Source organism: Macaca thibetana, chromosome 6, assembly GCF_024542745.1.
Source record: "Macaca thibetana thibetana isolate TM-01 chromosome 6, ASM2454274v1, whole genome shotgun sequence".
NCBI lineage: Eukaryota > Metazoa > Chordata > Mammalia > Primates > Cercopithecidae > Macaca > Macaca thibetana.
In genome coordinates this window covers 4,076,228-4,101,643 of record NC_065583.1, presented here as the reverse complement: position 1 = coordinate 4,101,643, position 25,416 = coordinate 4,076,228, and the positions used below count along the sequence as shown (strand labels likewise).

General features: G+C 49.4%; 3 protein-coding genes across 10 annotated transcripts in view; 1 reads left to right on the top strand and 2 right to left on the bottom strand.

Annotated features, from left to right (window-relative positions):
- The window catches only part of DDX41 (DEAD-box helicase 41), a 98,320-nt gene that overhangs the window by 10,798 nt on the left and 62,106 nt on the right, over nucleotides 1-25,416 (bottom strand). The window lies entirely within an intron of this gene.
- The window catches only part of TMED9 (transmembrane p24 trafficking protein 9), a 214,054-nt gene that overhangs the window by 132,789 nt on the left and 55,849 nt on the right, over nucleotides 1-25,416 (top strand). The gene's annotated exons all lie outside the window — the stretch shown is intronic.
- FAM193B (family with sequence similarity 193 member B) overlaps nucleotides 1-25,416 on the bottom strand; it is a 35,843-nt gene that overhangs the window by 2,320 nt on the left and 8,107 nt on the right. For 3 of the 8 annotated variants that reach the window (XM_050793168.1, XM_050793171.1, XM_050793172.1), the window contains 7 exons: nucleotides 16,780-17,022; nucleotides 15,748-15,982; nucleotides 14,239-14,626; nucleotides 10,348-10,546; nucleotides 9,181-9,420; nucleotides 2,103-3,123; nucleotides 1,876-1,951 (listed from right to left, as the gene is read on the bottom strand). In XM_050793168.1, the coding sequence (XP_050649125.1) occupies nucleotides 1,876-1,951; nucleotides 2,103-3,123; nucleotides 9,181-9,420; nucleotides 10,348-10,546; nucleotides 14,239-14,626; nucleotides 15,748-15,982; nucleotides 16,780-17,022 (2,402 nt within the window). Of the gene's footprint in view, nucleotides 1-1,875; nucleotides 1,952-2,102; nucleotides 3,124-9,180; nucleotides 9,421-9,855; nucleotides 9,961-10,347; nucleotides 10,547-14,238; nucleotides 14,627-15,747; nucleotides 15,983-16,779; nucleotides 17,023-25,416 lie in introns of those variants that run through there. The other 5 variants (XM_050793173.1, XM_050793170.1, XM_050793169.1 and 2 more) reach the window with 4 other exon arrangements.

Genomic DNA, 25,416 nt, shown 5'->3' with positions numbered 1-25,416 from the left:
CTGTTGGGTTTAGGGGACACAGGAGAAGCACAATCAGAGGTTCCTTCTCTTCCTCACTGGACTCCTAAGGTACCAAGTCCCCATCACTAAGAAACCAGGTTCTCTACACAACCTCTTTGGCTCTCAGGTGTTAGTGTTTAGCAGGCATAGGAGCTTTGCTGGCTTGGTGGCTTCTGGACTGGGTCCAGGGGACAATGTATGAAGACAGTGAAACTGCCTTGGGATTCTACTTCCTTCCTCATCTGGTATTTGACTCTCTAGCTCTGCTGGGCTGGCTTCCATCATTCCCTTAAGTACAGTTGTCCCTCTGAATCTGCTGGGGATTAGCTACCCAGATGTCGAAATCTGCAGATGCACAAGTCCCTTATATAAAAAATGGTGTAGTACTTACATATAACCTGCATGGCTCTTCCCATATACTTTTATTATTATTATTATTATTTTTTAATAAGAGATGGGGTCTCACTATATTGCCCAGGCTGGTCTTGAACTTCTGAGGTCAAGCGATCCTCCCACCTTGGCCTTCGAAAGTGCTGGGATTACAGGCGGGAGCCACTGTGCCTGGCCTTCCCATATACTTTAAATCATCTCTAGATTACTTAAAATACCTAATACAATGTAAATGCTATGTAGTTATATTTTTATTTTTATTTATTTTTGAGACAGAGTCTTACTCTGTTACCCAGGCTGAAGTGCAATGGAACAATCTTGGCTCACTGCAACCTCTGACTCCCAGGTTCAAGCGATTCTCTTGCCTCAGCTTCCCAAGTAGCTGGGATTACAGGCACCGCCACCATGCCTGGCTAATTTTTGGATTTTTATTAGAGACAGGGTTTCACCATTTTGGCCAGGCTGGTCTCAAACTCCTGACCTCAAGTACCTCAAGTGATCCGCTCCCCTTGGCCTCCCAAAGTGCTGAGATTACAGGCATGAGCCAACGCCTGTGAAAATACATATTTTTTTGAGACAGAGTCTTGCTCTGTGGCCCAGTCTCAGCTCGCTGCAGCCTCTGCCTCCCAGGTTCCAGCGATTCTCCTGCCTCAGCCTCCTGAGTAGCTGGGATTACAGGCACGTGCCACCATGCCTGCCTAATTTTTGTATTTTCAGTAAAGACAGGGTTTCACCAAGTTGGCCAGGCTTGAACTCCTGACCTCAGGTGATCTGCCTGCCTCGGCCTCCCAAAGTGCTAGAGTAAGAAGCATGAGCCACTGTGCCTGGCCGAAAATACTAATTTTAAAAATTTTGCATTATTTAGTAATGTATTGCTATTTTTTTTTTTCCTGAATATTTTTGATTGCAGATATGGAGGGTGACTGTATGCTGTGTTTCTTTCACCCTAATCTTCTGTACTCACTGCCCCCCTTGGCATGAATACCTTTTCATCTTGTCTGGCCAACTCATTCTTACTCTTCAGGTTTCAACTTGGTTACCACCTCTCCTGGGAAGGCCTCCTGGCCAGCCCCCACCCCTTCTATCCTCCCCAACCCTATGCCATGTATCAGTAGGCTGCATGTTCATGGCCATCTAGACTCCTGGTCCAGACTGCTTCACTGACCTCAGTCCAGGCAAAGCAGAGAATGTGCAAGTGAAGACACAAAGTGAACATAGCTGGAAAAAGTCCTGGTTCTGGGGGCCTGACATGCCTCCTCCTGTCTCTCTTGCACATTCCTAGATGCGCCATCCTGCCCAGTTGCTCCGTGGATTTTCAGCAGGCAGGCTGGTGGGAGAGGGCCTGGGGTGGGGGGTGGTGAGCCTCCCCAAGGGGTCAGGGCCAAGGGAGCAGGCCTTTTTGAGGCTTGAGGCACAACACGGGGCTTGAGTGTGGGCAGGACCTGGAGTCCTCCACAAGTGGGAGAGCAGGCAGCCCACACCTACCTCTTAAAGTACTCCACCTCTCGGTCAGTCTCATCCATCTCCACCCCGTCCATGTCCTTGGGCAGGAACACATCGTCTAGGAAGACACAGCCAGGAGGGCTCAGTGCCCATGGCCAGGCCTCTGGGGTTATGCTCTGGGGGCAGCACTGCCTACACACAAAGGCTGCCCCTCCACCCCGTGGCCTGGCTGGGGTAGGGGTCAGCCGCTCGGTTCCTGGTGCACTCACCCAAGGAGGAGGCTGGCTTCTCCTGCTTGTTGCGGCTCCGGCGGCTGCGGCCCTTGCCCTGGGGCAAGCTCTGTGGCCTTGCTGGGCCTGGGGGCTGCACAGACTCCTGCTCCTGAGGCCGTGCCTTGGCCTCGCCTGGCCAGTTTCGCCAGGAGCTGCCCTTCTCCTTCTCAGTTTTGGGGCTGCCAGCCCAACCTGGTCCTGGCCGGCTCCCCCGGCTCCCCTCTCCAGCCTCGGAACAGCTGCCTACTTTGGGAGGCTCTAGGACCTTGCCTGGCTGCTTGGGGCCAGCAACCTGGCCCTTGGCACTGGGAACCTCTAGGCTGGCTGGGGGCCGGGGGGCTGGGCTTGCCTCGCTCTTCTTGGCCTGACTGCCCTGCCTCTTGCCCTTCCGCGGCTTCCCACCTGAGGACACAGGCTCAGGCAGCTCCTGCTTGCAACTGGGAACTTCCTTTGAGCTTGGCTCCTCGGAGCTGGGGTAGCCCGGCTTGGGTGTCTTGACCCAGATCACCCGGGACAGGTTGGGCACGGTGTTGAGTCTCCTCACGAGCCCGTTCTCGGGAGCGATACCAGGAGGGGGCCCCCTCACCTCTGTCCATGGTGGGTGGGGGCCTCTCATTTCTGCCCATGGTGGGGCTGGCTCGCCTGGAGCTTGTAACGTGTGGTTCTGAGGGGAGCCCAAAGTCAAAGGGGACAGGTCAAGGTTGATGTCAGGCTGCTGCTCTGAGGAGCCACTGAGGTTTGACGGGGGTAGACTCTGAGGCTCGGGTTCAGCAGCCCCCTCCTTAGAGAAGCCATTGCTGTCCATGCTGAGCTCACACACACTGAAGCTGGCACGGATGGAGTCTTTGACAGTGTTTTTGATCTCCTGCAGACGGCTGCTCAGGAAGCTGTTGACCCGATCCAGTTCCCGGTCGGGCCACTCCAAGAGCCTCTCCCTGGCAGGCCTTTGCTCCCGGCTTCCAGAAACACGATTCGCCTGCTTTAGAGCTTCTGCTGCCAACTGGGCCTTCTCCTTTTCCTGCCAAGACAAGAGGCAGTTTTAGCAGGGGCTGTCAACTGCCAGGCACAATGTGATACCTGACCCATCAGCCTGGGGCCCAGCTTTGCCACTAACTTGCTGGAGGCAAAGCCTTAAAATCCTAGCCTGCTTACACACCCTGCAGGAGTGACAGCAAACTGCAGCCAGACAGGTGCATGTCCTGGGGGCAGGGGTACAGTCACACCCACAGAGGGTAGGGTTTTTACAGCTTGTTTACCCAGAGCCCCAGTCTCAGTGGACTCATCTGCAAAATGGGGACAATAATTTCGGAGTAAAGCCAAAGTGGGGATGCATGTGAAGAAGACCACTACTAGAGAGGCATTCTCTCTACCCCTGCGCTTGGTAGGGAAAAAGCCATGCCATCACGGGGTCTTACAGCAGGCAGGTGTCGGGGTAGATGAGACTGCTCTGGTTGGGAGGACATGTGCCTTCCTGATACTATATCTGGGTATTACTAAAGAGGACAGTGTTCCCATAGAAAGGCCAGTTGCTACACACTTGGTCTCAAGTAATCAAGGCCACATCTAGAGTGTGCCCAATGGCATGCCATGGACAACCACACTGGCCTACACAGCCAAGATGTGAGAGCTGCTCCTTTGCCCAGGTGAGGCCTGGAAGGCTTAGAGAGGCCAGGCCCTGCTGGTTGGCTTTGATAGACCTGGATCTAGGGAATCAAAATGAAAGTCTATGGGATCTGAGTCACCCCAACCTCTCCATCTCACCTCAAGGCCAACGACGCCTTTAGAGGGAGACAGGAGGCAGATACCAAAACCCTCGGGAAGGAGGTGGCTGTGGTGTGCCTGGCACCACTGATTCCCACTGCCTCCTGTACTTCCAGCTGATTTGGGAATGGAGGAAAAGAACATGAAAGGGCAGCTGGTGAGAGAAACCAGGGCTTGCTACCACCTCAGAGTCAATGTAAAGAGGGTGGCCCTGCATCCCACCAGGCAGGCACTTATCTTTTGTGAATCCTGGCTCCACAATGGACTACAGTCGATTGTTCTGTGGGACCTTGGACAAATCACTTATTCTCTCTGAACCTTACTTTCCCTATTTGTAAGTTAGGAGGAAGAGGTACTCTATATTCCAGGGTCACAATGAGGACAGCTGAGAGTCTGTGTGGGGTCCTTTCCCATGTGCAAAGGTGGGGCTGGGCTTCATGGCCCGCAGGGAGCAGCTTTTCTAGCTGTGGGTAGGGCTCAGAGGCCCTGGGTTAGACCAACGAGGACCAAGGGCCCTTCACCTCGCTCCCCCAGCACCACACAGATTTCACAGAAAAGTTTTGCTGCTAAAACAAAAAGTCTGACTACTGGTGTGGAGGGAATGACATGGAACCATATACACTCTGGTATCAAGAGGAGAAAGCACAGAAACACACACTTTCTGCTTTGTACCGTGAGCACTTCCCATAGATGTCTCCTTTAATCCTCGCCACTGTCTTTGCTGCATCATGACCCTCTGCTTATAGGTGAGAAACCTCGACTTTGGAAAGAACAGGAGGCGGCGGCGGCTAGGAAGTGGCAGAGCCAGGACAATACACCCAGGCCTGATCTTCAGAAGTTCCTATGTTTCTCAATTCCATCTGATGACCATTTACTGACCATTGAGGCTGTGAGGCAGCAGGCCAGGCCCTGTGAGTTTAGCGTATGTGAGACATTCTCTGCCTCGCTGACTCTAGTCTGCTGAGGGAGACAACAGCAAACAGCCTGTTGAATTCAGAGTGACAGTGACAAATGCTGCATGGAAGGAAGCACAGGGTGATCTGGGAACCTAGAGATGCTCCCAACCTAGACTGGGTCACCAGGGAGTGCTTCCTGGAGGCAGCAGGATCTGCACTGAGCACTGAAGGGGGAGTGGGATCATCCTGGAGGCAGTGGGACAAGCATTTTCTAGAGAGAAGGAATAGCAAGCGGAAAGGCCGGAAATGGGAAAGCTCAGTATCTTCTGGGAATGCAAATCATTTAAAAGTACAGCTGTAGCCCAGATTTTTTGGGGGATGTGGGGGTTGGGTGGGGCAGGTGGGTAGGAAGGTCAGAAAGGAGAGGCTGAGAGATAAAGCTGGCAAGCTGGCAGGGGCTGATCGTGAAGAGCCCTGCAGGCCCTACAGAGTTTGTGCCCGAGGGCAGTGTCCAGCTACTAATGGCTTTTAAGGTAGTGGCAGTAGGGTGGAGAGCAGTGGACTGGTCTGAGCTATCAGCGACGTGGCATGGATAGGGCTTTTGGTGATGGGTAGGGAGACAGAATGAGAAAAGTCAGAGAAACATTGACGGCCACTATGGCTGCCACAGCAGCCCCACTGCCTGAGCACTCACATGTGCCAGGCACTCTGCCCAATCTTTCCATGCATTGCTCCATTTCATCCTCGCAATAATCTATGACTTAGGTTCTGTTATTCTCATTTTATGGATGAAGAAACTGAGGCTTAGAGGTTAAGTGATTTGCCCAATGTCATACAGCAAGTGTGGCTGAGCCAAGTGTCAAACTGAGATCCAGTTCCAGGCATGCTGCTCCGGGTTGCTATAATGCACTCCCCAGGCTGGCGCCCAGAACTCCGGCTCAGGCAACAGGGTGGGAGGCGGTGCCACTGACTAGAGAGACAACAGAGAAGGGATAGCAGGCCTGTTTGGAGAAAGACAACAAGCTGAAATTTGTATGTGTGGAGTCTGAGATACCTGTGGGACATCCATGAGGAGGTGTCCAGTAGCAGTTGGAGACGTGGATATGCAGGGCGGGAAGGAAACACTATTTGGCTCTTTCTAGATGGCATCTCTCTTTCCCAGGGAGATGTCCCCATGAAGGAGGGTCAAGTGGAGGAAGAGGAGCTCACAACGGAGACAGAAAGGATGTCAGAGGCAGGCAAGACATCTGGAGAACATGATACTCCCCCTTCCCTTTCCTGCCTGGCTGAGGTCAGAGGTGCCAAAGACAATGTGTGAAAAGGAGAACAAACACAAAATGCCAGCTATTCTCTAGTGGACGAATACGACAGGAACAGGAGAGCAGGATGGATTTGGCAACAAAAAAGTCACCAGTGACTCTGGAGAGGGTGTGGGTAGAAAACAGTCTGCAGTGAGCTAATGGGTGGAAGTGAAGACAGTGAATGCAGACATCATTTTTCAAGCAATGTGGCTGTGATGAGAGGAAAGAGGCTGGAGAGGGGTTGAGAGAGAGGTAACAGTCTCAGGGAGCAGTTTGCTTCCAAAAAAGAGAGTGATGGGCACAATGAAATGTGGATGGGAACAGCACAGAGGAGAGGCTAAGCTAGACCAGGAGCCTACTGCTGGGCTGAGGGGTCAAGAAAGTACTGCACGGGCCATAGGCAGGAAAAGGGTGACTCTCATGACAAGGAAGAAAGTATGTTTGCAGGTGGGAATGGCAAAACAGTGGGAGAATCCCTGTACAATGGCTTTTTTCCTCATTGAAATCGAAAGTGAGGTTATTTGACAAAAAATAAGGTGTGGGCTGGGAAGGTCTAGTGGTTTGAGAAGACTGGAGGCCTGACAGAAGGACTGTGGGGAATGGACGTGCTGAGGCACAGGAAGCCCAGGGAACCATGAGAGGCCCGCCTGTGACACGGGAGCTCAGCAAGCAGAAGCGCACATGGCCGCCTGCCACAGATTCACGCACATGCTTTTCTTGAGCTGTAGAAAGGGAGAGCCAGGCTGGGGTGGAACCCAGGGCTGTGGTGTTTGAGTGGGTCTGAAAAAAAGATCGCGGGACAAGGAACTGAGTACTGGTGAGTGAGTGAGAGATGGGTAATTTGCCTGCCCTCCTACCAATACTTACAATACTTACTCCATTCAAGTGAGTGAGGAACGGACTGGCCTGGGAAGAAGAGAAAGGGGGAGGAGAGCCTTCAGTGGATGTGGAGGAGTGGCCAGGAGGTCACAGATGACAGAGCCAGGGGTGCAGTTTTTAAGAAGCAGGGTGAGCGTCTCTCTGCTCCCTTCTCCCACTGCCAGCCCGTGACTCTCTCACCTTTGTGTAGACAGAAGACACATAGACAAGGTGAGAGAGTCACGGGCTGGCAGTGGGAGAAGGGAGCAGAGAGACACTGAGCTCTGTCCATCTCCTGAGGCAGGAGAGAAGGAGCAGCTGGGCTTTCGTGGAGAGCCAGACTGTGAAGTCCAGGAGGTGGAGGGAGACAAGGGAGAAGGCTGCTGTCTACAGAGATAATGACCATAATCACTTAATGCATGCCACTGCCACTGCGTGTCTGTCCCTGCCTGCAGCCCCACGACTAAGTCTGGAAAGGGAGGGCTGCCTGGTTCCACCTGGGCCTGCCAGACAGGAGCTGTGCAGTGTGGGATGAGTGAGCAGAGCCTCCAGATATGTGAAGTGGGATGGGAGTACAGTGGAAGTTACCCAAGGATGGCTATGAAGGAGGAAACAGCTGAACTGAACTTGGAAGGAAAGTTTGTCAGAAGAAAAGGTGAGAGAAGATAGCATTATCAGTAAAGGGGAAGAGACATGTGGGCACACATATTTATGAAAAGCACACCAGACGTGGGAACTGCCAGGTGTGCTCTCTGGGGACTTAACTGGGAAGAACTGCCCTAAGAAGCCAGGAAAGGCCAGAGACTGCTGCAGCCCACTGAACCTTTCTGGCTGGGTGATTCTGCATGGGAGAAAGATAGTGCTGACCCCTTTCAGAAGGCAGCGGTGGGACCCCTTGGCTCACTACTTCAGGCGGCAGGAGCAGGATCCTGGTTGTCCTTGGGGCTGAAAAAGGATGGTGAATCACTTCTGCTTTCCAAAGCACTAGGGCTGTTTGACCACCCAGGAACTGGAACTAGCTGGTTGTTACACCCAAATCTCTTCGGATGCTGGGCTCCCAAGCGTGTCACTGTGCAGATGCAGTTGGGAGTTGGCAGGTGAACAGGTAATGAAGCCACAAAGGACAAGCCATCAAGCTCCGGGGCTCATCTGGCAGGAAGGCTGCCCAGGAATGGTTCACCAGGTTCTGTCCTCAGTCCCGAGGACTGGTTCATTCCCCTGGCTTCAATTACATCTCTGTGCTGGTAAATGCTAGCCCTGCACTTCTCCTCTGAGATGTCTCACGGGAACCTTCAAGTCAACATGCCTCAACTGAATTCACTGTCTTCTGCAAATCCCATCCTGGCTCAGTGAAAGGTGCCACCATCTTGCTGGTCACCAAGCAAACACCTGGGAGACATCCCTGCCTCCATCTCCCTCTCCTGCCATCAGATCAAAGGCCCATCACTTCGGCTTTCTCTGAAAATCCCTCTCTTCTTCTCTGGCCCCACCATCAATCATCACTCCCTTGGCCTGCATTTCCTGCCTGAGGCATCGAACTCGAGGTCTTCCTGCCTGGAACCCTCCAAGCTACCTTCCATTTGGCCATGCCATAATCTTAGGATGCAGGTGTGACCAACTGCATTCTCTGATTAAAACCCTCAGTGACTTCTCTCACTGGTAGGATAAAGCCAAAGCTCTTCCGCAGGGCCTCGAGGGCCCTCCCTCAACAACAGTGTCCATCCCGCCTCTCTTCTGCTCAGTTTTGGCTGTCAAGCTGCTGTGGAATGTGCCATGCCTGCTGCCAGGACGGCCCTCCTGAGGGGTCTGTACTCACAGTCAGCCTCTTGTAAAGCCATTTCCAGGCAGGATGGGGGACTTCCCTCATCCCAGTACTTGTCACATGCTAATATGCTTGTCCAGTTTTGTGTCAGTCTCCCCACTGGGCAGCTTCTCCTGGGTGAGAACTTAACTGTGTCACACTTTGGCTGCCAGTATTTGTAGAAGTGTTTGCTGAATGAATACATGACTGAAGCAAGTCCTCAGCTTGGAGGAATCCAGCAAGCAGCTTCTCAGGCCGCGACACGTTTTTTCCTCCAGTTATTTGCCCCCAGGCTCCCTGACCCTGATGCCTCCCCAACTCATTCAGACCTTCCCAGAACAGTGAGCCAAGCTGAGGCTTTTGGCAGCCAGCATCATTCATGCCCCAGAAGTCCTGGGGGTTGGGGCGAAGGTCCTCAGGGAGGAGAGATGGCAGAGCTGGGCTCTCCCTACACCCACCTTCTTTTTCAGCTTGTGCCGGGCCCGCTTGGCGGCCCTGGCGCTGTTGGGGACTTTGGGCTCCGTGCTGTTGATGAATTCCAGCAGCTCATCCACATCTCGGTGGTCCACGGCGGGCTCCCCAGGGATCCCGCCCAGGGCGCCCCCCTTCATGGGCAGCTCCTCTTTCCGCCTGGTCAGCCTCGAGCGGAGCTTCTCCCGGATCTCGGTATAGTTCCGACTCGTCGGGGCAGCGGGCGGCTGGTGGGGGGGGGGGGGGAGGTGCTGACATTACACCCTGGGCCTGGGAGGCCCATAGCACTCCCACCCGCTGGCACCAAGTATGTGATGAGAAGCAAGACAACTGTTCTCTCTACCATTAGCCACCAAGGCCACATGGCTTCACCCTGTCAGCCAGGCTGAACCCAGCTGGCAGTGGGTGAAGGGACTAGGAGGGAACAGGGCAGAGCTGGGAAAACACTGACTGGGGAGCCAGGAAAGCAAGTTGGAGCCCGGGCTTCGTCACCGGGAAGCTGTATGACCTTGGGCGAGTCACCGAGTCTTTGTGAGCCTCAATTTTGTCATCTCTAAAATGAGGATAATAACCCCTAGCTCAAAGGTGACTAGCAATTTAATTACTTTCATTTCTTCTATCCTCAACTGCTCTACCCTAACCAGCGGCCCTCTCCTCTTCACCTTATGAGACTTCTGCACTGCTTCCTCCCCCTGGCCAGAGCCAGCATGCCCTCTGATCTGAGCCTCCTTCCTGGCGCCGTCTGTGCTCACGGCCTGTCCCTCGGCTGGCTGTCACACTTGGGGGACTGAGAGCCTTTTTGCTTCCACTCTGCCTTCATCACGCCCAAGCGTTCACTTCTCTGGGATTACACACGTATACATACTCATCAGAATCATAGCTTTCTCTCTGCCATTTCCTTTCCTTTTGCCTAAGGAAAAAAAGTCAATCTTAAGAGAAACCACGAGAAGAGCAAAGGTAGCAAAATGTTTAAAAACCCCGATCTCACGAATGTGCTGTGAGGATCAAGCGAGCGGACGCAGGTGCAAGGACTCATGGCCCCAGCGCGGTAATCGCCACCGTGAGCAAAGGGGTCTCTCTGGGGAGAGCAGTGTGCTCCTTTTGCTCACCTGGGCTGGCCCCCAGCCCTCTCTGGCCTGGGCAGGCTCACTCACCGCATTGTGGCCGAAGAACTCACAGTAGCAGCAGTCACAGAACTTCCCATCTCTCTGGTGGGTAGAGGACGAGGTGCAGGAGCTTCGCTCAGAGCTGCTATCCTCTTCCTCACCCAGCCCCTCATCTGCCTCGCAGGGCTGGGGCAGCTGGCAAGCCAGGCCACTGTGTGCAAACTTGTGCCCCTTGCACCCAGGATCCCTGATGATGGGGAGGAAGGCCCAGAGGTGAGGGAGGGTGATGCAGAAGCCCAGGAAGCATCCCAACCACCACCTGCTGTCCTGACCGCCCTTCACTTGCCCCACTCCACAGAGGTCCCAGGCAGTCCAACTACATTGCATCTCTCACCAGAACAGGGCGAACACCTGCACTGTCCCTCAAGGCCCATCCCAAACACAAATGTGGCTCTTCTGGAAAGGTTTCCCCACACCTCCCCTGCCTGCACCCTCACTCCATCCTCTGCTTACTGTGCTTCATGGTCATGGTCTGTCTGCGCATGTGTCTCTTAAACTGGACTGTGCGCCTCAAGGGCGGGGGCTGTATTGCTTCAGTTTTGGGTCCCAGTGTGTAGCATAACAACCCGGCACACAGCAGCTGCTCAGTAAATAGGCCTGAACCCATTGGTGGGCTGATGGCTCCTCTGGAACACTCAGGGCTATCCATGAGGTCAGTCTCCTTTCACTTTCTAAGGTGCTTCTGAGCAGACTCTGGTGCTCTGGAGCAGTAGGTGGAGCTGCCTTAACCACAGGGCATGGAGTTGAGAACAAGCGAGTGACTTCTGGGACACCAACTATAAGAGTCACTGTTTGTGCTAGGTTCTGGATTCGGCATCTTATTTTTTCTTTTTTTTTTGTGAGACGGAGTCTCGCTCTGTTGCCCAAGGCTAGAATGCAGTGGCACAATCTCGGCTTAGTGCAAGCTCGACCTCCCAGGTTCATGCCATTCTCCTGCCTCAGCCTCCCGAGTAGCTGGGACTACAGGTGCCCACCACCACGCCTGGCTAATTTTTTGGTATTTTTAGTAGAGACAGGGTTTCACTGTGTTAGCTAGGATGGTCTCGATCTCCTGACCTCATGATCCACTTGCCTTGGCCTCCCAAAGTGCTGGGATTACAGATGTGAGCCACCGTGCCCAGCCTTGGCATATTATGTCTAACCATCCCCCAAGTCCTGCAAAATAAGTGTCATTATCCCCACTTTGCAGTGGTGGAGAGTGAAGCTGAGTACTTGACTGCTTTGCCCAACAAGTGGCCAGGACTCAAGGATACAAACAGACCGTGACAATAATGCATGATAAACAGGAGGATAAAGTGAGGTATGCATAGTGCCCTGAGAAGGCGTGCATGGTGGGTGCAGGCAGGGGAGACATGGGGAACTCAAGCCCACGTTTCTCTCTATGCAAAACTCTACTCTCTCCACTGTACTGTTCTGCCTCTGGATTTCAGGAAGCACTGGGATATCTTGTAATACAGAATATTTTCCCAGGGTAAGAATGAGGCATATGCCTGAAACATCCCATAATTTGAGCCAGGAAGAGCTGAAGCCTTAGGCTGGGCCATGAGCAGCTGAAGCACCCATTGGGCTGGTCCCAGTGCTAGGTTGCGGCTGAGGTGGCAAGGGAACCGAGAGCAAGGACGGCGCTCGAAGGAGCTGTGTGGAAGCCCAGCTTCCAGGGCAGTCCAAAGCAGCCCTCTACTAGAAAGGATGCTAAGCATGTGACATGGATTAAAAAACATGGTGGCAGGAATCATTATCAGTGGTGGTTACAGAAGTTTATTCTAAATCAACCATTCATTATCTATTGCATTAGCAAAATTGATTTTTTTTTTTTTTTTGAGACGGAGTCTCACTCTGTTGCCCGGGCTGGACGGAGTGCAGTGGTACAATCTCGGCTCACTGCAACCTCTGCCTCCTGAGTTCATGCGATTCTCCTACCTCAGCCTCCCAAGTAGCTGGGACTACAGGCACACGCCACCATGCCCGGCTAATTTTTTTTTTTGTATTTTTAATAAAGACAAGGTTTCACCATGCTGGCCAGGCTGGTCTGGAATTCCTGACCTCGTGATCTGCCCGCCTCAGCCTCCCAAAGTGCTGGGATTACAGGCAGGAGCCACTGTGCCTGGCCAGCAAAACTGATTTTATTTTTTATTTTGAGACTGGCTCTCACTTTGTTGCCCAGGGTAGAGTTCAGTGGCACGATGTCAGCTCACTGCAGCCTATATCTCCCAGGCTCAAGCGGTCCTGTCCCACTTCAGCCCCCACAACCTGAGTAGCTGGAACTAGAGGCATGCATATTATGCCCCACTAGTTTTTAAATTTTTTGTAGAGACAGGGTCTCATTATGTTGCCCTTGCTAGTCTCCAACTCCTGGGCTCAAGCAATCTTTCTGCCTTGGCCTCCCAAACTGCTGGGATTACAGGCATGAGCTGTTGCACCAGGCCACAAAATTGATCTTAGAAAAATTAAAATAGTGTGCCTGCAAATATGGGAAACCAGCACTCATTGGTGGTTACATCAATTTGGAGACCCCTTTGGATAGCAGTTTTTCAATGTGTATTAAGAACCCTCAAAAAGAACAAAAAACACCTAAACAGCCTTTAACTAGTAACTTTTTTCATTCTGAGAACTTGATTCCAACAAGAAAAATCCAAAAGAGGGAAAAGGCTTTAAGCAAAGACGTATTTAGAGACACTGTTGGTAATGTTAAAATGTCGGAAAAACCCAAATGCTCAGCAACAGGAGAACAATAACATGAACTGCGGTCAATGTTCTCCAGCCTTTGAAGCTGGGGCTAAGAACACCACACCAGAACACAAATATGCTGAGGAGGCAACACTAAGTGAAAACCGGCGGGTGGCAGACTGCAGACACTGTCAATCCAGCATGTGCAAGACACAGGAGACTTTCCAATAGGAAAATAGAAACGCATGATAAACACAGATCTGATTTCTAACATAAAAATATACCTCTATCTTCTCCAAAGAATTATCTTTCAAATATATGTTAGTATAACCTTTCTCAGTACTTAGAGTTACTTCTAGGAATCTCCCCAAAGGACATGATTTCTCATTCAAACAGATTTAGGTGCAGGGATGCTTACTACAGTCTCATTCATCATGGTTAAACTGGAAATGCCTACATGTCCAGGAACAGGGGAATGATAAAGTATGCTTGAGCTATACAGTAAGACATTATATGGCCATTGAAAAGTTTCTTGAAGAATTTTAACTGGGGAAATGATCATGACATGATGTTAAAAAATTACTACTACACGAAAGGTATATCAGATATCTAATTATGTTATTTATATACAGAAACACGGTGAAAATATACCACAGTGGTAGAAGCTTAGGTTGTGAAGACATTTTTTTCCTTATACATTTCTGAATTGTTCCAAGTTAAAGACAAAACAAAATACAAAACAAAAAAACCCCACGTAGTAGTTTTTTTTTTTTTTTTTTTTTTTTTTTTTTTAAACTCTGTCACCCGGGCTGGAGTGCAGTGGCATGATCAATGCTCACAGCAACCCCAAACTCTCGGGTTCAAGCAATCCTCCTGCCTCAGCCTCCTGAGTAGCTAGGACTACAGTTGCATGCCACCACGCCTAGCTAATTTTCAAAATTTTTTTATAGAGAAGGGGGTCTTGCCACGTTGCCCAGGCTGGTCTCAAACTCCTAGGCTCAAGTGATCTTCCTGTCTAGGACTCCCAAAGCGCTGGGAGTATAGGTGTGAGCCACTGTGCCAGGCCAAAATACATACTTCTTTACAATTGGAAAAATAATGAAAGGAAAGACATAGTCTACTCTTTAATTTCCACCTCAAAGTTACCCCCAAATTGTCCACAATTCTAAGTTCAAGTGGGTAGAGAGTGTGCCCTTCATGCAGCGCACTTACCTGTGAGTGCTAGGGGGTGGCTGAGAGCTCGGGGGTGGGAGGAGAGGCCCGCTGCAGTGCTCACCACAGTGCCCGCTGCAGGGGTGGCTGCACCCCGAGAATGGTGGGGGCATCTTCAGGAGTGGCATGCTGGTGGAGGGCAGATGGGAGCTCTGACATGGCCCTGGAGTGTGGGGGGCGGTGGCAGCAGCAACAGGGCACTCTGAAGCCTGGGCAGGGAAAGGTGCTGCCGGGGTGGTGGGCAGCAGGTGTGGGTGGGGCGGGGAGCCAAAGGAGCTGGGGTGAGACGGGATTAGAGATGCTGGCTGGGGGTGGTGGCCGGTGGGGCTGTTAGGGGGAGCAGTGAGGTCTGAGTGCTGGTGGTGCTCCGAGACGGGGAAAGCCTCACCTGTGGGCAGAGGAAGGAGAAAGGGGTCAGAATAGGAGCCCAGACCTGGGAAGGAAAGCCCACAGGCTCAGTGCCACAGCATCCTGCTTCTGTGACCAGAGGGCACAGCCTCTCAGCACAGGGGACCCTGGAGCTGGAGAAGATTCTGTGGGCAGCAACACAGCTGAGTGGGCTCAAGGAGCCCAGGCCCAAGCAAGAAGGTACTAGGAATGCTGATTCCACAGAAGGCCCCATGCCTTTTCTGTAGCATGAGCAGGGGATGTATATTCTGTCTCTCAGGGTCTCTCTAGGATCTGCTTGTACACAGGTGCTCCTCAGGCCTGGAGGATGATCTGCAGAAGCCAGTGGAGCAGCAGGCCCAGGCTCTGCCTCTGTGCCACGTGCAGCAAAGCAAAAGGGCACGCCAGACCCCTGAGGGCCCCAGATTTCATAGAAATGGGAAAAAGGTTCTGATGACTCTCTAGCTTATGTACAAAAACTAATGGAATTATATACTGCTCAACACTCATAATTCTGGGGGCAGTACCACTTTGAAGAACTCAGCTCTTTCATTTAGAAGTATGACAGTAAATCATATTTACCTAATAAACCAATAACCCAAGAGTTTTGTCTCTGGGTCTCTGAGAGTTATTTCAGAGTCAAAGAAGACTTACACAGCTGCTAAATTAGCTAATAACCATTACGGCTTATACTGCCAATCTCTTGGGCATTTAAATGCAATGCTTTTATACCCATCCCTTAGGTGGGGAAATCAAGGCCTAGGAAGACACAGTTACCCAGATCCTCTGTGGTGCTGCAGGGGTCAGGTGATCTAAGTCCTACGACTCCACTTTCTACTCAGACCTCACTGGGTGCCGTCTTGATCCAATGTGAACTACCAGAGCCAATGACAACTTTGAGAGGCAAACGGTTTTCTACTAGCAGTATTTTTCAAGTTCAGAGTTGTGGGGAAAGGAGTTCCAGAGATAGTCAAGGTCTAAGCTGCCCCTGCTTCCCCCAGAACAGTTCCACTTTTACTTATTTTAGTAACCAGTCTTATGATTTGTTTGAACAAAGTGGACAGGAAAACACAGCTATCCACCTGTATAGGGCCTGGCTCTCTCCCGAGCCTGGAGACTCACCGGGAATGGTAGGAGGACTCCCAAGAGAGCTGCCTGGCATGGCCTCACTGGAATGTGGGGAATTCCAGAGGCCCGAGAGCTTATGTGCCGACAGGAATGAGCTAGGATCCCAGTCTCCTGAGTTCCCAGGGCAGGAAGAAGAGGACGAGGATGAGGATGATGAAGAGGAAGACGAGGACGAATGAGAGTCATCTCCACAAGACTGTGATTTGCAGGATGTGTGTGACAAGGAGATCTGGAGAAGGGGGAGGAAAAAGGCTCATGGTCAAACAGCAAACATCGGAGCTGACCCTCTGCTGCCTCGGCTTTTGCTGAGGGAGCCCCTTCTCTTCCAGGCCATGTGCCATAGCAAAAACACAATGAATACAACTCCAGCTATAAGAACAAATGAGGGCCAGGCCTTTGCTGGGAAAGGGCTGTGGTGGTCCCACTTACATGCAATGTGTGGAGACTGGGGAGAGAGACTCTGGTAGGGGCAGAGACTGCCTGTGAACTGCGGGCCTTTGGGGAGTAGAGAGCTGCCAATGACAGGAAGGGCCTTTTGGCCAGGAGTCCTGAAGCTAAACTGATCCTGGGTAAAAGGGAAGATCTGCAGCGACGTGAGAAATAAGGAAAGTCTGGTCATCGTGATTCATGAGACAGCAGACTTAGATGGCTCCCTGGTGTCTGTCCTTCTAACTAGGGCACATTTCAACCCTCAAACTCATCTCTGTCTTCCACGTCTTACTGGTTGTCTTTCAAGCTGCCACAGAGCCAAAGACAGCAGGCTCGTGATCTACCAGTACTTATGAGTGGGCCCTCATCCTGTGCGCAGACCACCCTGAGGGACTGACCGGTGGGCTGCCAGAAGTTTCTCTTCTTCCCCCAAATCTGAACTTGAGCTGCCAACGCTGTGCCAGTGCAGCCCAGAAGTCTCTCAGTGTCTGGGCATGGGAGCTGCCCGAGGAGAGCCACCTGAGGACAGGGAACAGCCTGACTTCCTTGGGAAGGCAGCCCTCCTGCATTCAGGGACCCCTGTCAGTGGTTACCTACCGCCACTGCATGTTCTCGACCTGTCTGCCTTTCATCTTCCTCCATGCTCTTTCGGCAACTCTGGCAGACCCACAGAGGCATCTCGCCTAGGAGATTCTTGACGAGCTTTGGCATGAAGTCAGGGGGCAGCTTCTCACCCTGCAACACCAGTCCATTTTGAGAAGGGCCTTCTTCCCAGCCTTTGCGTTCCCGGTGACACAGCAGGCAGCAAGTCTGCACAGGCTGGCTGGAGGCGGGGGGGACCTGTCCAACAGACAGAAACAGGGTTTCCCAGGAGGGGAAAGGCTCTCCTTCAAAATAATGGTAACAATGTTAGTAATGCCACTTATTACGTGCCAGGCACTGGGTTAGGCAGTTTATAGGCATAATTTAAATTTAGTCCTTGTAACAGCTCTGCAAATGAGGTGTTCTTATTCCCATTTTTTAAGATGAAGAAACAGATTTCAAGAAGTTAAATGAGTTGCCCAAGGTTATAAAGCTAGCGAGTGGTTGAACCCTAGTGAGTCTGACTCCAAAGCTCATGCTCAAATGTCCTAATTCTCTGACATCCCCCAAAAAAACCTTTCATCTTAAAGGTTAAAGGCCCTTCCTTCTCTGGCATGGCTGGGAGTGGCTACAATTCTTGGGCTGCCTGTGCAGCCCAGGGACCAATGCCCATCTGGAAGGAAATAATGCTTTTAGTCAATGGACAGTTTAGGAGAATGTGTGGGTTTTCTGAAGAATTGCACAATTCCCTTAGGATCGCAGCAACATTTTGGAGGAGGCGTTTGTACAGCTAGTCAGAAAGTATCAACTCAATGGGAAATTGTGTCAGAGGGAAGGTAAGGCTTTGGTTGGTACTCCTGAGAGGTAGTGAGTATGGTGAAAACAATCTGGGCTTTGAAATCAAACAGGCATTCTAATCCCTGCCTGAACACATACTGGCTGGGTGACCTTGAGCAAGTTATTTAACTTCTCTGGGCTCCAATTCCTACCTACCTTGCAGAGTTGTTGTAAGGACCATCACTGCGTAGCATGTAAAGTGTCTACCCTGTGTATGCCCATAACATAGGCCCAATACAGTCATTATTTGGACTTTTTTTTTTTTCCTTCTATGATAAACTTGACTTAGAAATGTAAGTCAGGCCGGGCGTGGTGGCTCACGCCTGTAATTCCAGCACTTTGGGAGGTCGAGGCGGGAGGATCTTGAGGTCAGGAGATCGAGACCATCCTGGCTAACACGGTGAAAGCCCGTCTCCACTAAAAATACAAAAAATTAGCCGGGTGTGGTGGCGGGCTCCTGTAGTCCCAGCTACTCGGGAGGCTGAGGCAGGAGAATGGCGTGAACCCAGGAGGTGGGGCTTGCAGTGAGCCAAGATCGCGCAACTACACTCCAGCCTGGGCAATAGAGCGAGACTCTGTCTCAAAAAAAAAAAAAAAAAAAAAAATAAATATAAGTCTATAGGTTTGCTTTCACACTGAGGGGTCCTGACTGGGAGACTGATTGCATTTAATGCCTCCAATTAATAGCTTCCTATATCCTGCAACTTTGTATCTGCCCCCATTCTGACACTGGGCTTGGCTATGTCACTTTGGCCAATGGGATGTTAGCAAACAGGCTGCCAGCCATAAACTTGAAAAGTATGTATGCATTTCCACTTGTTTCCATGCATGGCTGGGCTTGCTCGCTCCTGTACCTCTGCCATGGCCTGAGAGTGAGACGAGGCTAGCTGCTGGAGGGATGTGAAAGACTTGTGGAGAAAGTGAAGCCTTCCCAGCTGATTGGCCAGCTGATCAGGGAAACATGAGTGAGCCCAGCTGAGAGCAGACTCGTGAGAGATAGAAAGTGGTATTGTTTTAAACCACTAGGTTTTGGAGGTGGTTTGTTATGCAATGGTAGTTAACTGACGTATCTGCAGAGGCCTACGGGAATAATAAGGGTATCACCCTCATCCTACCAATAAGATAATGCCATCATTTTTCTCCCATGAAATTACTTTCTCATAATGAGTTAGCATCAGGGTATCCTTAAACCTGTAATGTTACCAATTACACTGACTTAGGTCCTTGGTTTCTCAAAAAAGAAGAGAACCAAACAATAGTACCAGAAGCATAATGAAACATTTCGGGAAGTACAAGGAACTTAGACAGAAATTTTACATGTGGAACTCACAAAAGATACAGCCTAAATCAGTCTCTGCCAAGGGAACATTTCAATGAGCAAGACAGTTGTTTAATGGCAACTGCAGGAGTGGAAGGTTGATAGAGAAGGATGGTATTCAGAGAAATTAAGGCAAAGAAGAAACTTTCCATAGCTACAAAGTGCCACAGTAACTCTAGATAGAGTCCCTTTTCCTGCCATGATGATGACCACAAGGTGAGCACCAGGACATATACTTTTACTACAAGTTTCATTTCATTTGCATGCTAGGTTCAAAAGCCAGTACATATAATTAAAATGTTGTATAGTTACTCTTGAAAAAAAAATTTTTTTTTTTTTTTTTTTGAGATGGAGTCTCGTTCTGTCGCCCAGGCTGGAGTGCAGTGGCACGATCTTGGCTCACTGCAAGCTCCGCCTCCTGGGTTCATGCCATTCTCCTGCCTCAGCCTCCCGAGTAGCTGGGACTACAGGCGCCCGCCACCACGCCCGGCTAACTTTTTGTATTTTTAGTGGAGACGGGGTTTCACCGTGTTAGCCAGGATGGTCTCGATCTCCTGACCTCGTGATCCACCTGCCTCGGCCTCCCAAAGTGCTAGGATTACAGGTGTGAGCCACCGCGCCTGGCCTGAAATTCTTTATATGGCATATAAACCACACTATACAGTCATCCCATAGTACTCATGGGGGATCAGTTCCAGGACACCCCACAGATACCGGAATCTGCAGATGCTCAAATCTCTGACATAAAATGGTGTCATATTTGTATATAACCAATGCACATACTCCCACAATCTCCAGATTACTTATAATATTTAATACAATGTAAATGCTATGTAAATAGTTGCTATACCGTATTGTTTAGGGAATAATGACGAGGCAAAAAGTCTACACGTGTTCAGTATAGACACAATCATCCTTTTTTTTTCCTTGAATATCTTCTATCTACAATTGGTTGAATCCACAGATGCGGAGGAATGACTGTATATGGTTTTGTAGTTATAACCAATAATTCAAATGTATAATAAAAAGTATGATACGTGTGTTTTCTGTTTTTAAAAGCAAATACACAATTCTTATAAATTAAGCGTGTAATTAATGTGACTGCATTTAGTGCCAAAGTACTTGTGGAAGGCACTGGGGCGCAGTGGAAACACTGGCTTTGGCATTAATCCTGACCTCTATCACTTACCAGCTGTATGATGCTGTGCTAGTTCTACTTACCCTCTCTGTTTGCTCATCTGTAAAATGGGATTAAGTTTCAATTTGTAGGGTCAGCTGTGAGAAATAAATGTGATAAAGCACCTAGTCCACTGCTAGGCACACAGATGTTGCTCAACATATGGTATTAATCATTAACACGACAGGAACAATAGGAAACAATAAATGGTCACTGTATTTTACACGAACATGAGTCTCTCATATATGATGAATCTAAGCTGACTTGTTAGAAATCTTAATCTCTCCCCTCAACCCCATGAAGTCATTCCCTAAATTCCCAAAATAATCTCTGCCTTTTTCTATGTCATGCTTTTGCTAAAGGGGATCCCTTGCTTAAAATCCACTTTCTTCTCATGTTTACCAATGAGTAGCTGAGACGAAAGGCCCAATTTAAGTCCAACCTCCTCCAGGCTTTCTCCTACAGAGTCCCTCTTGTAATTCACTTCTCCTCTCCCATCTCCTCCTCGTACACTGTGCCTTGGTTATAGTAGTTGTGCCTTCTATTTAATTTATTTACCTGTATCTTCTGTCCCTTCTACAAGAGGCAGGTGCCAGGCCTGATTCCTGTCTGGATCCCTCATGGAGCAGCACAGGGCCTGGCTTGAGGCATGGGCTCAGCTGGGCATGTGGTAGAGAACTCAGGTTTGCTAGGTGTCCCCATGGCAATGCAGCCATCAGGCAGTCCAATGAGACACTGCTTGAAATTACTGCTTCCTACAGAGAAAGGCCCATCTGTCCACCTGACCTCCAGAATGGTTCCAATCTTAACCGCGTTAGAGTAAAAGACTGCATTCTTTAGGGATTATGAGATGCCCCCAGTTAACCGAAATAATGTGACTCTCCCTAGAGCCAAAATGGTACACAAAATAAATGAGATTAGCCATCACTGGAAGTGACCTTACAGGACAGGTTGTCTTCCCAGTTAAAGCAAGAAACACAGGGCCTGAAAAGCTAATTAAGCTCTAATTGAAGCTGCCCACAGGACATTAGAGATACAAAGCACTTAGCTCAAGGGATCCAGGCAGTAGGCACTCAATCTACTATCTAAGCCCCTTGGCTGTTCTGTTCTAAGTCTACATTGAAGACTAGTTTATCCACTGTTCTCTCTGAGTTTGGTACACTTGAGTCCTTCTTTCAGGCCCAGGCAGTTTGAGAAGGCCACTCCTAAAGCTGATGTCTTAACTCTAGGGCCTGGTGCCTGCCCCTGGGTATGATGCCTTGTGGAACTGGGAACTTTTTTCTGCTATTTTCATCTCCACTTTAATTGCTAGAGGGTGATAAGAATCCCAAGCCCTAGAGATGTTATATTTAGTCAGTAATGCCACTGGTTCCTTCAAATTTTTGCTTTGGCAGAGAATGGCTCTTGGTTCAGAGTTCCCTTTGACTGTGATCTGCTGCCATTTTCCAAATTCTGGCATTCATGAACCCTTATGCCCTGAAAAGTCAGTCAACCCAGACTTTCAATCAGCTGCTCCCAAGCTGTATTTTTAGCACCTGGCACAGTATTCCTACACAAAGAACATAATCAGCAAATGTTCATCGAATGAATGAAAACTCCAACCATTTTTCTTCATCACAAAGGCTGATGGAACTGATTCTTGAATCCAGCAGCCCGTTGTTCTTGCTCACCTCAGTTTAAATTTCAGAGACTCTGAGGATGCAGGTCTAGCCTTAGGCAAAAGATGAGGTAAGAAAAATTCTGGGGGTTCTACTGATTTTGGATCTCCTCAAAAAAGCTCCAAGATAATTTTTCTTCACTCTAAGCAAAACCAGAATCTCTGGAGAGTGTGAGATTACTCACAGGAGATCCATGCTGTAGCATGCACTGCCCCAGAGCAGTGAAGGGGCCAAGTGAGCTCTAGGTACACTCCAGGGCCTAGGGGGCTGGCATCTGTAGCCATTAAAACCATTATCTCTGCTTCCTTACCAGATCAGGCCCAAGACTTTTTTGCCTTGACCTGAGAAGCATTAACTTAGGGCATTCTAGTTTTTCCTGGATAAAAGAGAGATAAAATCCAAGGAAGAGGAAGCCACTTTTTTTCATGGAACACCATTTTTTAACTGAAAGAATGACTTACTATTTAGACTTGGGAATTGGCAGACATTTTCTCAAAAAAATGAACAATGAATAAAATTAGCCTGTCATTTCAAGGAAAACAACTGACAGTATTTATAGTCAATGATATAAAACGCAAGCTTTCAAGTGAAGATTAGAATTCTGAAACTTTTGTCCACCACCATGAGTTTCACAGCTGCTAAATACTTGAAGACTTTTCTGATGAAATTGGTGATGATATTAACAAATGTTATCTTTTGGTACTGTAAAATGAAATGGAAAACATTTGGAAGATCTGCAAAATCCAGTGAGCCTATTTTCCAAATGACCAAAGCATGATGGATTCAAAGCACTGGTTTGACCAATAGATTTTAGTGTAAATGAGTATGAAGACTTCATTGATAAGGGCTCAAATTTAATACTGGAAATTATCTGGCAAGGCTACTGAAACACTCCTCTTTTTTTCACTTACATATTTGTGTGAGGTTGGATATTTTTTCATATACTTCAACCAAAACAATGTATTGCAACAGACTGAATACAGAAGCATATATGAGAAGCCAGCTTTAGTCTATTAAGCCAGATGGAAAGTAATTTGCAAAAATGAAAAGAAGACCATTCTTCTAATTTTTTTTTTTTTTAAATGAAATCTCACTCTGTCACCCAGGCTGGAGTGCAGTGGTATGATCTCAGCTCACTGTAACCACCACCTCCTGGGTTCAAGCGATTCTCCTGCCTCGGCCTCCCAAGTGGCTAGGATTACAGGCACCTGCCAATACGCCTGGCTAATTTTTTTTTTTTTTTTTTGAGACGGAGCCTCGCTCTGTCGCCCAGGCTGGAGTGCAGTGGCGCGCGATCTCCGCTCACTGCAAGCTCCGCCTCCTGGGTTCACGCCATTCTCCTGCCTCAGCCTCCCAAGTAGCTGGGACTACAGGTGCCTGCCACTACGCCCGGCTAATTTTTTGGATTTTTTAGTAGAGATGGGGTTTCACTGTGTTAGCCAGGATGGTCTTGATCTCCTGACCTTGTGATCTGCCTGCCTCAGCCTTCCAGAGTGCTGGGATTACAGGCGTGAGCCACTGCGCCCGGCGCCTGGCTAATTTTTGTATTTTCAGTAGAGACAGGGTTTCACCATGTTGGCCATGCTGGTCTCGAACTCCTGACCTCAAGTGATCCGCCTGCCTTAGCCTCTCAAAGTGCTGGCATTACAGCATGAGCCACCACGCCTGGCCATTCTCCTAATTTTGTTTTGGAAAATATAGTTTTCATTAAAAATTGTTATGTTAACATGATAGCTTCAATACTGTCTTTCTTAAATGAATTAGTGACAAAATATTTTAAAACTTTCTCAGCTTTAATATTTAATTTGGTAAATATCAATAGATATAAACAACATAAACAAAGGCTCAAAGGCCGGGCACGGTGGCTCAAGCCTGTAATCCCAGCACTTTGGGAGGCCGAGACAGGCGGATCATGAGGTCAGGAGATCGAGACCATCCTGGCTAACACAGTGAAACCCCGTCTCTACTAAAAAAATACAAAAAACTAGCCGGGCGTGGTGGCGGGCGCCTGTAGTCCCAGCTACTTGGGAGGCTGAGGCAGGAGAATGGTGTAAACCCGGGAGGCGGAGCTTGCAGTGAGCTGAGATCCGGCCACTGCACTCCAGCCTGGGCGACAGAGCGAGAATCCTCTCAAAAAAAAAAAAAAAAAAAAAAAAGGCTCTTTGGGTTCCTCAATCATTTTTAGGAATACATAAGGGTCTCCTGAGGTTGGAGGACTGCTCAAGCCCAAGTGACGGACGTTGCAGTGAGCCAAGACTGCACCACTGTACTTCAAACTGGGTAACAGTGAGAGCCTGTCTCAAAAAAAAAAAAAAAAAAAAAAAAGCTCTTTGGGGGCATGACTCAGTTTTCTGGCTTGGCCTTTCTATCCCCAATTTGGGAATAACCCATTGCCAGACCAGACAGCTGTCAAGGACTACTCTGAAGCTGGATTGAATTTCCAGCACTCAACTTGGCCTCATTCATCCATGGATTCTTTTTCATCTCCAGGGTTTGTATATGTTTGTACAGGATTTCCCCAAGACACATGCTGTATCTAACCAGCTGCCCTGCAACAGATCCCAAATTCTATTTTGAAATGGCCCACTGGAGCACTCTACTCTCGAGGCACCCAACTCCAAGAGCCTCTCTGTCACCAAGGCAGGCAGAGGACAACACCAGCAGCTAAAATTCCCTTTCAGAAGCAGAGAAAATGATCAATCCTCAGCCTAGAAAAACTCATTGTCATAGTTAACATCACTCACTCTTCCATTCACCCATTCATTCCCTCATTCAACATTCTCAAATTCCGTATCTCCTGCCAATTGTGCTAAGTGCTGGGAAACATCTATCCTTGACAATTCCTATTCATTCCCTAAGATTCTGGTCAAAGGTCAGTGAAGCTTTTGCTGGTCAAGCTAAGCACAACTGATTCTATTTAATACAGCATCATCAAAATGTGCCATAGATGTATTCTGTCTGTTCCTAAATTCCTGGTAGAATGTAAGCTCTCTGGGGGCAGGGTGTGGACCTTGGTCATTTAAGTATGCCCAGGAACCTAACTTGGCTTGGGCCTGGCACATTGCAGGCATTCACTGAATAAACAAATGAAAGCTTAAAGCCCACCTGGCTCATGTCTCAGCTTTTCAACACAAAGGCAGAATGTAAAACAGAGTCAAACCAGTGCATTTCCCAACATGCTATTAAGTCACTCTGAGCCACTGATGAGAGGGCAATCAGTGAGAAGAATCTCAGACCATTCTAATGCTGACAATCAGAGCTGCAGTTAATTCTTTTTTTTTTTTTTTTTTTTTTTTTGAGACGGAGTCTTGCTCTGTCGCCCAGGCTGGAGTGCAGTGGCGCGATCTCGGCTCACTGCAAGCTCCGCCTCCCGGGTTCACGCCATTCTCCTGCCTCAGCCTCCCAAGTAGCTGGGACTACAGGCGCCCACAACCGCGCCCGGCTAATTTTTTGTATTTTTAGTAGAGACGGGGTTTCACCGTGGTCTCGATCTCCTGACCTTGTGATCCGCCCGCCTCGGCCTCCCAAAGTGCTGGGATTACAGGCGTGAGCCACCGTGCCCGGCCCAGTTAATTCTTAAGAGAGCTGACACAACCCTACCTCAGTGCCCTGGAGCTGTTACCCAAACTTCCATGCAGGCTGTGGGCTCAGGCCCTTCCAGG